Raw genomic sequence first — 16,935 nt, forward strand, 5'->3', positions numbered from 1 at the left:
CGAGTAAAAGAGAAATTTTTTCAATTCCAATTTACGCCACGAACCTCTCAATCCTTCACGCCACAGCGTAAATTGCCAGGCGATAAAATTTTAATGTAAGTAGGAAATTTCCTGATAGGGATTAATCCGGTACTTCTCTCTGTACGCTCGAATAAGTCCCGTTTTTCAAGGATGGAAAGTTTTATTTCATAACGAATTTTACCCTACTTTATAAACGACGCCTCGTAGGAGAAGAGTCCGATTAACGTAAGGATGTTTGTAACGAGTATAATTCTTGTGCTTTTCTTTCTTGTTCCATTACCTTCCTCTCTTTCCGATCTTCGTCCGTCGATGTTTAACAACAAATCCGGAGTTAATCTAACAGGTACGAATTCATTTAAGTGTTTAACAAAAGCTAATTTATCGATTACGGTGTTATCCCGATTTACGTGACGTCGGGATGTATTAAACTCGAAAAGTAACGTACGTTTCACGAATAGAAAAACTTTCGGTCCGGTTTTGTGCACGTAAATCGAGATAATATTAAATAAAACGTAGGTAAAATTAATATTTACGTGCAGTACGAGGAGATAATTTTTTACTTTATTGTCTTAATGAGTCGGAGGTAAAAAGAATCTGTTCTGTATTATTTATGGCAGCTTTTAATCCTTGTTATCTACTTTTTACCTTGGTTATTGGGCCACGGAAACACTTGGCTAGTGCTCCCAGAATCCGGGTTGACTTACGCGCCATTTTTAAACCAACTCTCCACGCAATGGACACGTGTTAAAACGTACAAAGCTATTACTTTCGTAGAGATGTCCGAGTCATTTTCAAAATTTATTCGTGATAATGAAAGTTATAAGTTTTAGCGCGTTATTCTTCCGCCAAGATATCGATATTTATTAGAATACTTACCTGTAAACGTACAACTTTTTTATATTTGATGGAAAAAAGACATTTCACATTTTTGCGGAATATAAATATCAACGTAAGTAGCTCACGATTATTTAATTAAACACGGATATCGAGATGATAACATAAATATAAAAATGCAGTGTCAATTACCATCACACTAAAAAGGATTTCATTAAATTTCATTACTTCATTTAAAAAATAATAATAGTAATTACATAAGAGTTCAATAATAATTTATGATAGTCCGTATGTATTTTTTTAAATCAAATTTGTTTAGTATCTTTATTATTTTACTTTTTAATCTAATCTAAGGCGTTAAATAATAAACCAAGTAACTATTTCGAATGGTTTGCGCAATCACCCATTTCGCAGTAAAATTCACAAATTACAGCAAACACGTGGCAACGGACTACTACAGTGATGTGACCTTAAAATGGCGCGTAAGTCAACCCGAGTTTAAGGAGCCTCGCCCTTAGTTATAAAACTTCAATCGATCCAATTTTCCGCGCCCAGAAAAAGGAAAACTAACACTGTTTTCCAAAAATTGTTCTCGTGTTTGTTTTCTTTTTTCTTTGGAGGGTGCCAAGGTTCGTCGGTCAGTCGGTCGGCACACCCAGAGGCTCTGGGTGTGCCGCCGATACTAGAATATAGAAAGTTTAGGTTGAAACGGAGATTCCCAACGGGGTCGATGGAAAAATAGATACATATTGTACTTTTTCGAATAATTTTTAAATAATAACAACAATGGTGGGAAAGTCATTAACCGATTTAATAACTTACTCGATGGCGGTCGATTGAAAAGAAAATTTCATACGTAGGAGTCAGTCAATTCGAGAAAAAGGTTGGGAATCCCTGGGTTAGAAGTTGTTAAATTTTTTTTTAAAGATACATTGTCAGTTATTATACGCAAATTTGCCGCCGCTAACTTCTAACCGCGTTTACCCGAATTAAAACTTGTAACAAAATTATTCCCAATAATCGGATCTTTGATCCGCATTAATTTTTATATATAATGAGCCGACATTTAGACGCGTAATATTATGTTCTTTTAAACGATAAAAATGAATAATTCTTAAATCGTCACCCTTCGAGTCCGTTATGTGGATAACAACTTGTTTTTCTGAAATTTCCAAAAGGCATATTAACGTATATTTTATTTAAATATATAGCTGTAACTGCCGGCCGCAGTCTTATCAGTTAACGTTGGGGAATTTAAGACGTTCTCCAATGTTTTCCCAATTAGTGTATAAGTTTTAGTAAGCGAAAATTGTAAATATACTTTTCTTCCTACTTTACCGATATTTTTGCGGTAAGCTTTAATCGAAGTTATAAACTAAATATAGTATTAAATTGCGTAACATTTCTCTTTCTCTCCCCTTTTATTGTCTCGCGGTTCTCTCATTGGGATTTAGCAAACATTTCCTTCTCTAAGGCAAATATTTTCGCATTATTTATTTTTTCATTATCCCGTCTGTAATATAAGATATTACACTTTATTTCATTTTATTTCGTTGTAAGTAGTAGGGCATTTCCTTAATATAATATAATCGACGATAAATCAATTAAATGCATATTTACGATGCATTTTACAACCAACATTAAATAACGGTAACTGGTACTTTGGATTGTAAAGTCAATGCTCAAATTACTGTAAACAGATTAAAAAAAGTACATTTGTTTTTAATCATAAAATTCATTCGACTTTATGTAGGTTACTACTAAATTTATATAACAGATAGTACGTGGCGGTCGACGTACAAACTACATTTCAAATAGTTCATTAAAAATGCTAGACGATAATTTCGGCCATTTTTAATGAACAGTTAGAAAAAAGCCGATGGATTAAATGAAACGACGTCGTCACATTTAGGCTATAAGACCGAAACAGTTACGTCGGTTACCGGTTCAAATTGTAATGGGTCGGGCCAATGCGAAGAATGGTGGAAAATGAACGATACTTTAATCCGATCCGTTCTACCCACCACGTCGAAATTAAACCGGCCTCCCCTCCAAGATAGGCTAATACATCGGCCTATATCCAATAATACGGAGGTAATTAAACGAAAGAAAATGTAATATATTTCAAAAAATATTACGAAACATATTTGATATCAGTTTTCAAACCCAAATGCACGCGTATTCTGTATATTTGATGACAATTCTTCCACAAGTTGCGTTTTACGAAGATTGGATGAACTTACTTTCTAATTTTTATTGTTTATTAATCGTAACATTTTTTAACCATTAAATTTTACACGAATTGGCAGAAAATACGTGTTTCTATCCAAAATACTGTGGCCGGTGATACAGTATTTATTACTAGATTTACGGATCTTCGCAAATGACACTTACGCTAGCGGGTCGACGATGGGGAAACTGCAGAATTTAACTCTTTCGCGATTCTTAATGCATATACGACAAACGTGTTGGGTATAACCGTAGACAGGGGCCGTGCGGTAGATTTTCAAAGTATGATGCGAGTCTTTGAAATTCTACCCCTTAAATGTTTTTTATGTCGTCCCCTCACAGTGCCGCCTGATGCGGCCGCATCTCTGCATCATAGCGCGGCACGGCCCTGATCGTAGAAGAAATCTCGACAATTAGCGTAAACGAACCTCGCCCGCCCGCGCTGACACTGTACATAGGATTTAACATCCCGTACAGCGCAGTTACGACGCTTCGCTAATGCAAATAAAATAGCTCTTTTAAAACTTATTACTTTAAAGAAATAACGAAGCTCGTGTTAATAATAATAATAATAATAATAATAATAGCCATTCCAAACACTCACAATGTACAAAACACGTGCACTGAAAAAATTAGCAAGTATACAGAACTCGCCCAGGAAATCAGGCATCTGTGGAGGATGGATAGGGTGCTTATTGTACCTGTCGTTCTCTCCTGTACAGGTGTGATACCACACACGCTACACAAAAGCCTGGGAACATTACAATTGAGTAGAAATACATACATCACACTACAGAAGGCCACTATATTGAATACACGCCATATTGTTAGGAAATTCCTGAATACAGACATTGACACACTTATTTAATTTTAGTTTTGTTTTGGTTGCTATGCCTTGACTCAGGTCCGGCATAGTACACAGCCACCGGTGTGTACCGAGTATAACCCACTAAACCCAACATAATAATAATAATAAACTCCGGATGCACTCTCGATTAAATCCAATAGTAATTATCCTAAATGCTTTATCAATTTTATTTCTTTTTAGTCAATATCGGTAATAACGTTATATGCATGGAGAAGCTCGGCTGTTTTAGCAACGGTCCACCATTCTTTCACGCCGTTCATCGTCCGACTAGTTTCTTACCCGTAGACAGAGCGTTGATTCGTACAAAGTTTCTCTTGTATACCGGCCAAAATCCTAAACGCGCTCAAGTTTTAAAAGCGGAACGTCCCGAAACCATCGAAAGGTCGAATTTCGACGGAAATCGGCCGACTAAATTCATCGTGCACGGATTTATGTACAGCGCTTTCACCACTTCCTGGATGCGAGTAAGTACAGTACATCGTTATTCTATTTATTAAAGAGGCGATTAGGAACGATTTATAATCCTTCCGAAATAAATTAACTTCGATCTAATACAATATTTTCGAGATTGTATCGCGATACGTCCCGATACTAGAGAATTTAGTAAACGCATTTTACAATTTCCAAATTTTAAGCAGATATTATTACTTTTTAAGTGGTTTACGTACGAACAAAAATTCCCTCGAGTGCCAGGTGTTGACCAATCCGGATATATTGTTTATTATATTAAAATATTAAAAGATATAAATACTTTAAGTTTCTGACTTTAACGTGCAAATTACGTGATAAATGAGAAATGTTTATAGTAATTTTACGCTATATTTCCCATAAAAACAACTGGTAAAACCGGGATGCTCGGCAAAAACACGCGAGTAAAGGAAACTTTTGAAAGTTGTAGCGTCGGCGTACCGGAAGCAGATTTGACTGTAAGATTCAATAAAGTACGCGTTACACAGACACGACTACGAGATATTTTGAATGAAGCGATGTCGCCGCGATAATAAACGGGAAAATAAACACCGGCACGGAAAAAGACGTCTAGCTCTATTATCGTCGCGTGTAGTCGGGGGTGGATCTAGGCTTTTCGGGCCTAGGGCTTATTCGAGTCCAATGGGCTCCATTTTTTGTTAGATTAAGAATCTTTAAATTGGGATTTTAAATTATTATATTATTCAAAAAATTCGTTAAAAAGATTTTAAAAATGTTATTATATTATTAATATTAATTATTTTTTACTACGCGATAAGCGCTCGTTGTTAAGGAAAAAGTATTAAAAATTTACGACGACGATTCGATTTTTGTGGGCCCTCGACTCTCGGGGGCCCGGGGCTAAAGCTCCATTAGTCCCTACGTAGATCCGCCCGCGCGTAATACTGCACCTTCTATTTCCAACCATTCTAATTTCGAACGTCTAGAGTTAATATATTAAACTATTCGTAGATTAATATTTTAATCTAATTCTTAAATAACAGTATTGAATTTATTTAAATTTTAATGACGTTCGTAATAACATTTGGCGAAACGTAACTTTTTTGAGTGAACGAGAAAAGAAAAATATTCTACCATTTACAGTAGAGCGTCGTTTATCCGAAGGTCGGTTATCCGAAGGAATTCCAGTCGACTAATTTGAATTTTCGCCAGTACTGTGGCGCTGTATCTTTGGCTATGTCTTCGGCTACTCAAATATTTTACGTTTTTGATACTAAATTAACTTCTGAAGTATATTTTTTATTGTTTTTATATTTTTCAATATATTTATTTTGTTCGTATAAAATAAAAAAATAATTTTTAACGATACAATAGTCTTCGTTAGGCTTAACATCGACGAAAATTCAACGCGAAGCGACACGCAACGNAATATATTACGTTTTTGATACTAAATTAACTTCTGAAGTATAATTTCTTATTGTTCTTATATTTTTCAATATATTTATTTTGTTTGTACAAAATAAATAATTTTTAATGATAGAATAGTCTTCGTTAGGCTTAACATCGACGAAAATTCAACGCGAAGCGACACGCAACGGAGAAAAATTTCAACACGGGATAAATTAATATATTTTTCGGTACATAATTGGTTATCCGAAAAATAAGTTATCCGAACAACCCCCGTCCCCAATTGATTCGGATAAACGACGCTCTACTGTATTCATCTGTTTGAAAATAACAATAGAGCCGTACGAAATGCCCGCAACATACAAAATATATACAATGACAAAAAAAATTCAGTTAATACTCGGAAAGGCTGAGAGATAAAGTACTTATCGTTCCACAAACAATACACATAAAAGACCGCGCATACATCTGCACCGCGCTAGGACCGCTTAATTACTTCTGCCCAGCATCGTATTAGTGATATTTGCGTTTTCATTCATTTGGCCAATGACGAACGAACAAAGAACAAAGCGCGCTCCCGAAATTATAATATAAATCAATATTCTGGATTTGGATATTGGCTATAGAAGTGTTAATAATTTTTAAATTTTCGATAGAGAGTGAAAGACGCCTTGTTATCCGTCGGCGACTTCAACGTTATCTTAGTGGATTGGATATTTGGATCCTTAATTTCTTATCGTTTATCGGCCGCTAACGCTAGAGTGGTTGGAGCCGAAATTGCATTTTTGATTCGAATCTTACAGGTACGAAGATATTATTAGTTTAATCGTTAATTTTTAAGTCACTAATCGTCTTCTTTCCGCAGAATATAACGAGGATTCGACCTCAGTCGATTCATATTATAGGACACAGCCAAGGAGCTCATATCGCCGGTTACGCGGGTAAAAGAATTAAATATCTGGGAAGAATAACGGGTGAGATTATTCTAATATTTTAGTTTATTTCTAACGGAAAAGATTTCCACGAATTATCGAAAGCGATACAATTTACGAGATAGATTTTTACCATATTCGATATTAAATTAAATAAAGTTTCAACTTAATCAGGTCTAGATGCGGCTGGACCGTACTTTCGCCACGCTCCTTCTCCCGTTCGGCTCGATGCGAAAGATGCTCTTTTGGTCGATAATATTCATACTAATGCCGGAAGTAACGTTTTTCAAGGTGCGCCGCTAATAATTTTATCGTAAAACGAATGCCGTTAATCATAATTTTACGTATTTACCGTTTGAACTCTTGTAGGAATCGGTACAAACGAAGTTTTGGGTCACTTGGACTTTTTCCCAAATGGTGGAAATTATAATCCTAGTTGTAAAGTATTTCCGGAGAAGATATATATTCGTACTTTTTTTGAATGTAAGTTAACAAAAAGACGCTTTTAACGGTCGAATTAAAATTATTGAAAATTACTACAGATGCTTTGATTGCGTTAAATGATTGACCAATTTCCATTCTCTATTTACAGTGTTCTTGTCGACGTTTTTCTGTAATCACTTCGCGAGTTTCGAGTTTTACATAGAATCCATTATTAAATATCCGGATTGTTTCGTAGGAGTTCCTTGTTCCAGTTACCCCGACTTTTCTGCTGGAAAATGTATCTGTACCGAAGAGAATCCTTGTTCCGTTATGGGTTTTCACGTTGATAAATACGAACACCTTTCCCATAAGGCTTTCCAAATATTTTATCTGAAGACCGGGAGCGAGAAACCGTATTGTCGTATGTTCGATGCTATACAAATATATATTGAAGATATCGATTTAAAATTTAATTTGTTACGTATTGAATTAGATTTACATAACTACGCTACATACTACAGAATATTATATTCCTATTAATTACACCGTATAATAGAGGAAAAGATGGTATTATGGAACCACCCCATTTCGAACCGATAATAAAGGCGAACTGTAGCAGATTGTGGCCGAACTGAACTAGGCAGACATCCGTAGCCAGGGGAAAACCCGTTTTACTTCGGTTAAACGGTTGTCCGTATTTAATCGGCAAATTTGTTTTTTCAAAATTCACAAGTTTTGAATGCTAAGTGAATTTAATTATTTTTAAAATATAAATCGTGAAGTTGTAGGTTCACTGGTGCACGTATTCCGTTCCAGAGACTTAGGGGTACACATTAATCTGTGTGATGTTCACGTTTTTTAAATTTTGGTCTTGACAGACGTAAGTTAATTCGAGATGGCGATGCGTGAAATACGGACCCCATTAGTGCTTTTACAGTAATACGGAACTCGACTCCTCCTAACTCTCTCTTTGCAAGCGGACATTCGTCCGGAGCAATTTGTGAAAAAGACACTAGGTAGAAAGTCAATTCTTCCTAAGAATATCGAAAAAGAGCTGCTGGAATATGTATTGTTGATAGAGGTCATATTTGTCTATTATAAAAGCTTATTTTGCGATAAAATACATTGCAGTAAATAATTTTGTAATTATTTAACATTCTTTGTACTTTCCTATTTGTTTTTGGCTACATTAAAGCATTTTTTGAAAATATACAGTAAGGTTCCGTATTACCACCCGAAGCCCACTTTCTGACTTTTTGTACAAAAGCCTTCAAAAACCTTACTTATAGTTACACTAGCGAAAGATCCAATTAAGAACATTTAGTTTAATAGTTACAAGTACTTTTTGCACAAAAAATGTGGGTGTAGTTATGATACCTTGTTTACAATTCACTAAAATGTAATTGGGGTTCCATAATACCATAAATACCATAATTCCATAAATGTGGGTGTAGTTATGATACCTTGTTTACAATTCACTAAAATGTAATTGGGGTTCCATAATACCACCTTCTCCTCTATTAAATCTGAATTATAGTCGAGGGCGGCGTTTTCTTTTTATCTTTTCTATACAATTATTTTTAAAATACGACTTTTGACAAATGTTTCTAGTACATCAATATCAAATATTAATCGAGTTGGGAGGAGATGCCGGTGGAAGGTCCCGCGGTGGAAAGTTACTCCTCGTCCTTCGAGATACTACGGACAATTTCGAAACTATTACCTTAATAAATAAGTAAGTTAAATCGTAATATTATACATTAAGATTTAAGATAGCTCGAAATTCTTAAATTGTTGTAAATTACTCTAGAGACGGCATTTTTCGCACCGATGTGATGTACTCGTTTCTTGTAACCAACAACAGACGGTTAAATGTTAAAGATGTTTGGTTAAAATGGCAGAATGCTTTCCAAATACTACGCCAGAAACGTTTCTTAAATGTAAAATATTTTAGAATCACTCCAATTACAGTATATACTCACAGGTGAGCATATTTTTTACATTTTGTTTGATCTAGTAGTTACTAGAAGGCTTACCGCAATTGCGCGCTAGATATTTAATGATTTCTTTTATATTTTATAAGTAGATTTGTAAATAATTACTTATGTGGTTTTAATAGAAAGTATTAAAAACACATACCGACAGAAACCCGCTATTTTAAACTTTGATTAGTTTCTTTTCTTTGTGTGTGTGTGTGTTAATGGATAAAGAAAAGACACGAAAATATTGTATATTTTTGTAAATGGTCTTAACTTCAATAATTGATTATTTCGTTTGTGTAGAATTCTTATTCCGGTATAAGTAGGGTAACCGGGAATGACAGAGAGCCCGGACCCCTTACTTTTTGTAAATAAATAAATGAAGAAATAAATAAAATAAATACGGGAAAACAGTTGTATGTGATAAACGCTCATCTATATATGTAGCCTTTATGTTGTACCGTACGATAGATTACTGATATATCTACTGTACAATTGTTTATTTCGGGGTTTACTCTTCATCCACAGCGCTACTAGTAATATTTACGGTAGTAAAGGGGTATAGATAGGTTTTCACGTTCTAATTCGGGTCTCCAATATCATTTCTAGTTACGCTACCGCTCCCGTTCTCTATTATTGGGCCGCAATTTGAAAAAATTGTAGACCTATAAATTTCCCCCGTTTATCCTTCCTTAATCTCGAGAAGGGGTGACACGGACGAAGTATGGAAAACGTAGTGACGGGAAACCTCGATTAACAAACTATACGATATTTCAATTCGAATTTTTCCCCCGAAAGGAGTGAGATAAATGACTAGAACGACTCTATTGTTATAAAGAAAGTATGATGTACCGTACAGGGGCAAGAAACTACTAATTCGAGATGGAGAGCATATAATTTAAATTAAATAAATTAAAAATATGATTAAAAATTGCAGCCCGACACGGCTATGCGTCACAAAAAATGATTGCTCGGTAATTTTATATTATCGTATAATTTGTGCGGATTTCTATACGCGAATCTTTCGAAATACACGTTAGGATTAGCAAGAATTTGAAATTAAAAAATAGTTTAATATTTTTTTTTATTTTAAATTGAATGAATTGATTGTAGTTACACACGTACTGTACTTTTACAGAATGAAAACCGAAATGTGGTGCGGAACGTGTCCTTCGTCTCTGACTCTTAACAAATGGGTTCCTATGTGGAAATTAAAATGCCAAAATGGATAAAGGATTTCGCGTGTCTATATACGTGACAAACCTTAAGTTATTGATTAAATAAATAATAATTTTGTTTTAATATAAATAATGCAAATTTCCCATTTATTGCAAGCATCGGAGTAAAAAAGTATGATGTTCAAATCCTCCACGCAATCTTCTAAGTACTTTTTATTTTGTATAATTGTTCTCAATACATCTCGGAGTCAGCAACGGGCCCTTAAATTTATTAAATGTTAAAAATTGATTCGCATATTTTCTGTATACTTAAAGCCGAATTGTGATAATAAAAGTAAATTTTTATTCTATGTTATTATCGCCGCGCGTTAGTTCATTTTTAATTCAGTTTAAAATAAAAATTGGTAGTACAGTATTTTAATCGACAGAACTTTATAGAAACGTTAATCTTCGAAGGATTTCCTCGATTATTCCTACACCAGTTTGTTGATAAAATATTAAACAGGAAACTATTAATTAGAAGCAAAATTATATTTTTCCAACAGAAATTTAGCAGGAAATAAGAACAGGAAATCGTAACAGAAAAACCCGTGTCTTTACATTCATTAGTTTATTCGGCTTTCGTCAGTTAGCCTACAAACATCTACGAAAATGAAGATAATTTTAGCTTTGGCTTTATTTTGTATATCCTTCGATGCTATTTTTTCTTTGTCCAGTATGACGGAACTTTGCGGTACGTACAGCATAAAGCGGTTAATACGTTAAAATCTGCGGGTATATTTAATAATATTAGCCTAATTTATTACGTAGCTAAACCGACAAAGTGGATCGAAATATACTGGAAATGTTCTCTCAGAAAACTTCCTAATTATTACAAAAATGCAAGTATTATGGCAATTATAATTTTAAACGTATTGTTAAGTCAATAATTGTATTTGTATATTTGCTATAGTTATACACTAACATCGCTAATTGCGTTTACGATTTATTCGGAATCGAAAGTAAAGGAAAGGGAATTATGTTTTATTTGTGTGGCAACAGCGCTGTAAAATCCAAAGTAAGTAACTTAATATTTAAATTAATTTTTAATACGAAATTGAATGCTTCAATTTTTAAATTTTTTAGGTAATCGCTTGTGTGAAAACTAAACCTAAGGTGAGATTAGTAAATTTTAAAAATAATTTAACCAGCCGTTTATTAATTGCGTATACAGTTTAAAAGGGAGAGGTGTAGCAAAAATTACGTTATTGTACACGGCGGACAGGGAAGCCGTCGAGGAATTGTCTACGTAGACATTTTTAGTAGTATTAGTGGGATACGAACTTGCTCTTATAAAATATATACTCGTCACGCGATAATCTGGCGCGCGTGAAGGCACCTATAACTAAAAAAGTCTCGGGTTGGACTTGGTCGCGTNTTAGAAGTTTTAGTCATTTCAATGTAGGGGGTGCTATCGTACACGTAAACCGTAGTTAAACGGGAGAGATTTGCTAAAAGTACGCAATAGCAAAGTATGGGTCAAAAATGGATCAAAACTGCGCGCGTAATTAATGAACGGCTCCTTATCGGCATTAAAAATATCACACAATTGATATAACCGTTGAAAATCTCATTTTAGGCTGATAAATTTACAATTAAATGGGAAAATAAACAGTCTGAAAAAGTCTTCCGATCCTGTACTAACAGAGCGTACGAAGTGACTTACGACGAGTAGAATTTAAATATTTACGCTCGTTTAATTTGGCCAAATTTTGAATCGAAATAAATGTTTTTAAACAGTTTAATTGGCGACTTCGAGTCTTATTCCCGCGTTTTGTTCATTGTCCATTAGCCTACGTCCAATTTTAATTTTAAAGTAACTTTAAATTATGTTTCTCTTCTTAGTGTTATCTATCAAAAAATCTTCATTTCGTGAAATATTACGTGCTCTAAATAGCTTACACGTAAAAATCTTTTATAATACTTAAAATATTAAACATCCAAACGAGAATTTGCCGATAAAAGCAAAGATCTCCGAATAACACATTTATTAATGTAACTACGAACGAAACCTAAATGAAATAAATGCACTTATAAATTGATTCACATATTATTAATACATAAATACAATTACTGTAGATACAATATGAGAATCGAGTAAATAAATATTCGTGATTTACCGCTTATTTGAAACGTTATTAAGATCGCTTCGTTGACCAATGTTAAATCGTAATGACGATAAAATACACCACTCTCGCAATCTTTTCACAACAATCATCGGGAGTGACTTCGGCTTCTTTCATTCGAATTAAGTTCATTTACGAATCATCCTTCCGTCACATCCGTGATTTAAATTGGAATCCGAGGTAAACTGTCACATCCCGGGTATTCCTCAAATGCGGGTATTATTATCCAATCCGAGATTTACGACGCAGATCGGTTATATAATCTCCCTTTCACGACTAACGACCGAGATCCGTCCCATAGTTTTATAGGTTTCCGTTCATTCTCTCAAATAAACCGGAAAATTGTTTATGAAATTCCTTAAATTCCTTTTCGGCTTCGGTCATACTAGCAACCCTCATACCAGGACTGTAAAATTAAATTTGAGTTTAAATATTTCGTCAATGAATGAAACGAATTAAGCGAATGCGTAATCTGTCAAAGTAGCAATTACTCCAAACGTCGTTGGTAAGAGAAACGAGTTTTTGATTTCTAGATCCTTCCGAAGCAACAAGAAGGGAAGTTCCGGTTTATCTCGAACTTCTTACTTTGCGGAGGACCTTCGAACATTGCGCGCTGGAAATTTGCTTCGACCTCCAACTTCTTTTCGAACTTAACGAAAGCCTTCTTCGTCTGGTCCCAATATATCTCGGGGTTGTCCCTCTCTATAAGTTCGGGACGATGCTTCGAGGACCCCGAAGGAAGCCCACCGACGTCTCGATCCTTTTGAATTTCCGAGGACTCTGGCGGTAGTCCCCAACTTCTGAATCCTTTTGGATATTCCGACGATTCTGCCGGAAGCCCGCTGACGTCTGCATTCTGTGGAGAATCATTTCTCTCTTCCACTCTCCGCTCACACCTCTCTCGAATTGGAGGTCTTCGTAGGAAGATCCTACCAATCCATCTCCTAAAACATTTCGTCTTTCGACTCATCTTTCTCTAAAATCGCTCGAAAACGCGGCAACAAAACAAATCGCTTCGATATGACAATCGAAAAACAAAGATATTGTTGTCGCGCGTCAATTGTCTGCGGAAACTTTGTTAATTTTTAAAAATATAAGATTTCGAGAAAGTTCAACAAAATATTTTTTAAATTTGAATTTATTCTGTATTATGATCGCTTGATGAAAATAAACTTTTATAAATACTTTTGTATGATAACGATATAGCAGTTTCCTACGTAGCCCCATTCTAGTAAAACGATAACGAATATTCTGGACGGATTTTCTCCACCGCGTGTGAATTCATAAATATTTCATTTTGTATTTCAAACCGCTGTCTTATTACTAAATCGGGTAATTTTTAAATCTTCAAACTTCTCGCCATACTGGATACATGGCGAATGACCAACCAATACCGACGTCGTCCGCTGGATAACCACCCGGAATATCACTCTCGCAATGGCTTTTTATAACTTTATGGCACGCGAGAAAATTTCCGTCTTCGTCGCGACGTCGGGCTTGCCGAGTTGTACACATTTGCAAAAAATCGTTTTTAGTGATCGGGAGGTTACTTTAAATTTCGGCCCAACAGTGGCCGAGCGGTTTCGTTCCCCGAACACCGGGAGTTCGGCGGCGGGTTTGCGCCTAGGCCGGGACGGGCCGGCCACGTGGAGTTTTCCGGGTTTTCTCCGCTTCTTCCGGGAGGCATCCCCTAGGCCAGGGGTCGGCAACCTTTTGAGTCGGAAGAGCCAAAATTACAATTTACAAAATTTCAAAGTTTTTAAAGAGCCACAAAATTTTTTCTTGCCAACAATAAATAGTACTCGCATAAATAAAGTTTTTTGATAAAAAAAAAACTATCTATTTATTCATATATAAGTAGTGTTTTTCACAACAAATTAGATAATAGAAACATCCGACGACGGCGTCATTCGAGAGCTTCCGACGGACTGACGATAGTGACGACGCGTGTCACGGGGGAAAGGTACGGTGAAAAGCGAGTACAAGTGGCTGAGAGATAGAATCGGTGCCTAATCCTCGTTAATCGATTCAGAACGATTTTTAAATGTTGTTGTTTTTTGATAAAATAAATAATATTTGCGTATGGAACTAAAGAGCCGCAGCTTCACATCCAAAGAGCCGCTTGTGGCTCGCGAGCCGCAGGTTGCCGACCCCTGCCCCAGGCGGATCGTTCGAGTTCGCGTTGCCGTACCTTAATTAACAAAACAAACAAACTTTAAATTTTGATCACAGACTGGAATATAACGAAGCGCTTAAAGTCGGGTGGCATTTAAGTACGCTGTCAGACTGGGACGAGTGCCAAATCTTAAAACATTGTAAAGATTTAAGTTACGTTTAAGACGTATTGGTTGCTCGAATGATAATAGGATACAGATCAGTGGCGCGACGATAGGGAAGAATCATCGGAAGCGTTATACGATATTTTTGTGCGTAGCATCCACGGATAAGTTACGCTTTTAGCCGCGGGAACGCATTGGCCGAGACTTACCGTAGCGCCCGTAGCGGAAAATGAATATCGCAAATACATAGAGGAGAAGGTGGTATTATGGAACCCCAATTACATTTTAGTGAATTGTAAACAAGGTAGCATAACTACACCCACATTTTTTGTGCAAAAAGTACTTGTAACTATTAAACTAAATGTTCCTAATTGGATTTTTCGTTAGTGTAACTACAAGTATGGTTTTTGAAGGCTTTTGTACAAAAAGTCCGAAAGTAGGCTTAGAGAAAATCGGGTGGTAATATGGAACCTTACTGTATATTTTCAAAAAATGCTTTAATGTAGCCAAAAACAAATAGGAAAGTACAAAAAATGTTAATTACAAAATCATTTACTCCAATGTATTTTAACGCAAAAATGATTTAATAATAATAATAATAAAGAATATTATTATTATTAACACGAATATTAACTAAATTATTAGAGGAGAAGGCGGTATTATGAATATTAACTAAATACATTTATTGTTATTTTTCAAATAAATAAACGTAAAAGTTTCAACTTACTTGTAGACCATTTACTTTACCAGACGATGCTGTCACTTCGCGCATGCTCAGTTTCGCTATTTTGTAAGCAGACGATATTTTTTTCGTGAAAAAAATGAAAATTTCGATTGTTATCTTACATTTTATTTCTTGTTAAGATAGTATTTAAATTAAAAAAATGTTTTCGTAAATAAAATAAAACGTAAAAACATTATTTTATGGTTTGAATTTGTTGGTAATACCGAACACCGGGGGAGTTGGGTTCCGTATTAAAAGCACCGATGGGGTCCGTATTTCAGTATCTTCGTCTTGGGTTAACTTAATTCCTGTCGGCACCAAACTTTAAAAACGTGAAAATCGCACAGATTAATATNGTTTCGCTATTTTGTAAGCAGACGATATTTTTTTCGTGAAAAAAATGAAAATTTCGATTGTTATCTTACATTTTATTTCTTGTTAAGATAGTATTTAAATTAAAAAAATGTTTTCGTAAATAAAATAAAACTTTAAAACATTATTTTATGGTTTGAATTTGTTGGTAATACCGAACACCGGGGGAGTTGGGTTCCGTATTAAAAGCGCCGATGGGGTCCGTATTTCGCGCGTCTACGTCTTGGGTTAACTTAATTCCTGTCGGCACCAAACTTTAAAAACGTGAGAATCGCGCGGATTAATACGTATCCCTAAGTCTCTGGAACGGAATACGCGCACCGGTGAACCTACAACTACGCGATTTATATTTTAAAAATAATTAAATTCGCTTAGTATTCAAAACTCGCGATTTTTGAAAAAAACAAGTTTGCTGATTAAATACGGACGACCGTTTAACTGAAGTAAAACGGGTTTTCCCCTGGCTATGGATGTCTGCCTAGTTCGGTTCGGTCACATTCCGCTACAGTTCGCCTTTATTATCGGTTCGAAATAGGGTGGTTCCGTAATACCCGCAGTGTTCCGTAATACCACCTTCTCCTCTATTATTATACTTCGTAATACCGTATATGCCAGCCTTTGATTTCTTTCGATGAAGTATGTTACGCATTCTTACATACTTATTAGTGTCACGTATTATATTTAAAATAATGTAAGCGTGAAAATAGTTTTAAAAAATTTATATATATCGTTGGTTTATGTAATCAAAGTAATTTTTCATAAGTTTCAAAATGGCTTAAATTTTGATTTGAAAACACAGCTCGCGCAGCTTCCGTGGACGGATGGAGTATCTTTATTTGAATAAATAAAATGCGTCTTAAAATCGTGTATGTACTCCGGGAAAATTTTGAATTATATTTATAACTAGCTGCAAGGACCGGCTTCGCTGGGTTTTTATTTGTGGGCAAAAAGTAACGCTAGTGAAGATTAAGATAATTACATTATAGCCAATCTTACCCGTTTTTCACAGAATGCAAGAATTAGGTCCCCGTTTCCAGACTAATTAGAGAATTTTTACATCCAGTCAAACGAACTATTTTCAATTTGATCAATTTT

General features: G+C 35.2%; 1 protein-coding gene across 1 annotated transcript; it reads left to right on the top strand.

Moving 5' to 3' along the window:
- Positions 1-127: 127 nt before the first annotated feature.
- LOC111623816 (pancreatic lipase-related protein 2-like) lies at positions 128-11,174 on the top strand. The gene is made up of 11 exons (XM_023366523.1): positions 128-246; positions 4,133-4,416; positions 6,445-6,591; positions 6,654-6,762; positions 6,895-7,011; positions 7,090-7,203; positions 7,313-7,564; positions 8,755-8,878; positions 8,954-9,127; positions 10,261-11,033; positions 11,111-11,174. The coding sequence occupies exons 2-10, from the start codon at positions 4,159-4,161 to the stop codon at positions 10,352-10,354; spliced, it is 1,389 nt and encodes a 462-aa protein (XP_023222291.1). The 5' UTR covers positions 128-246; positions 4,133-4,158; the 3' UTR covers positions 10,355-11,033; positions 11,111-11,174.
- Positions 11,175-16,935: the final 5,761 nt, after the last annotated feature.

Source organism: Centruroides sculpturatus, unplaced genomic scaffold (assembly GCF_000671375.1).
Source record: "Centruroides sculpturatus isolate CEXI.00-Female unplaced genomic scaffold, Cexi_2.0 scaffold162, whole genome shotgun sequence".
In the NCBI taxonomy this organism is placed as follows: Eukaryota; Metazoa; Arthropoda; class Arachnida; order Scorpiones; family Buthidae; genus Centruroides; species Centruroides sculpturatus.

Bases quoted from the DNA above. Each gene is read 5' to 3' on its own strand.
- LOC111623816 (XM_023366523.1), top strand. From the start codon at position 4,159: ATGGAGAAGCTCGGCTGTTTTAGCAACGGTCCACCATTCTTTCACGCC. The intron at 4,417-6,444 runs GTAAGTACAGTA...AATTTTCGATAG, and splicing joins TCACCACTTCCTGGATGCGA to AGAGTGAAAGACGCCTTGTT. The intron at 6,763-6,894 runs GTGAGATTATTC...CAACTTAATCAG, and splicing joins ATATCTGGGAAGAATAACGG to GTCTAGATGCGGCTGGACCG.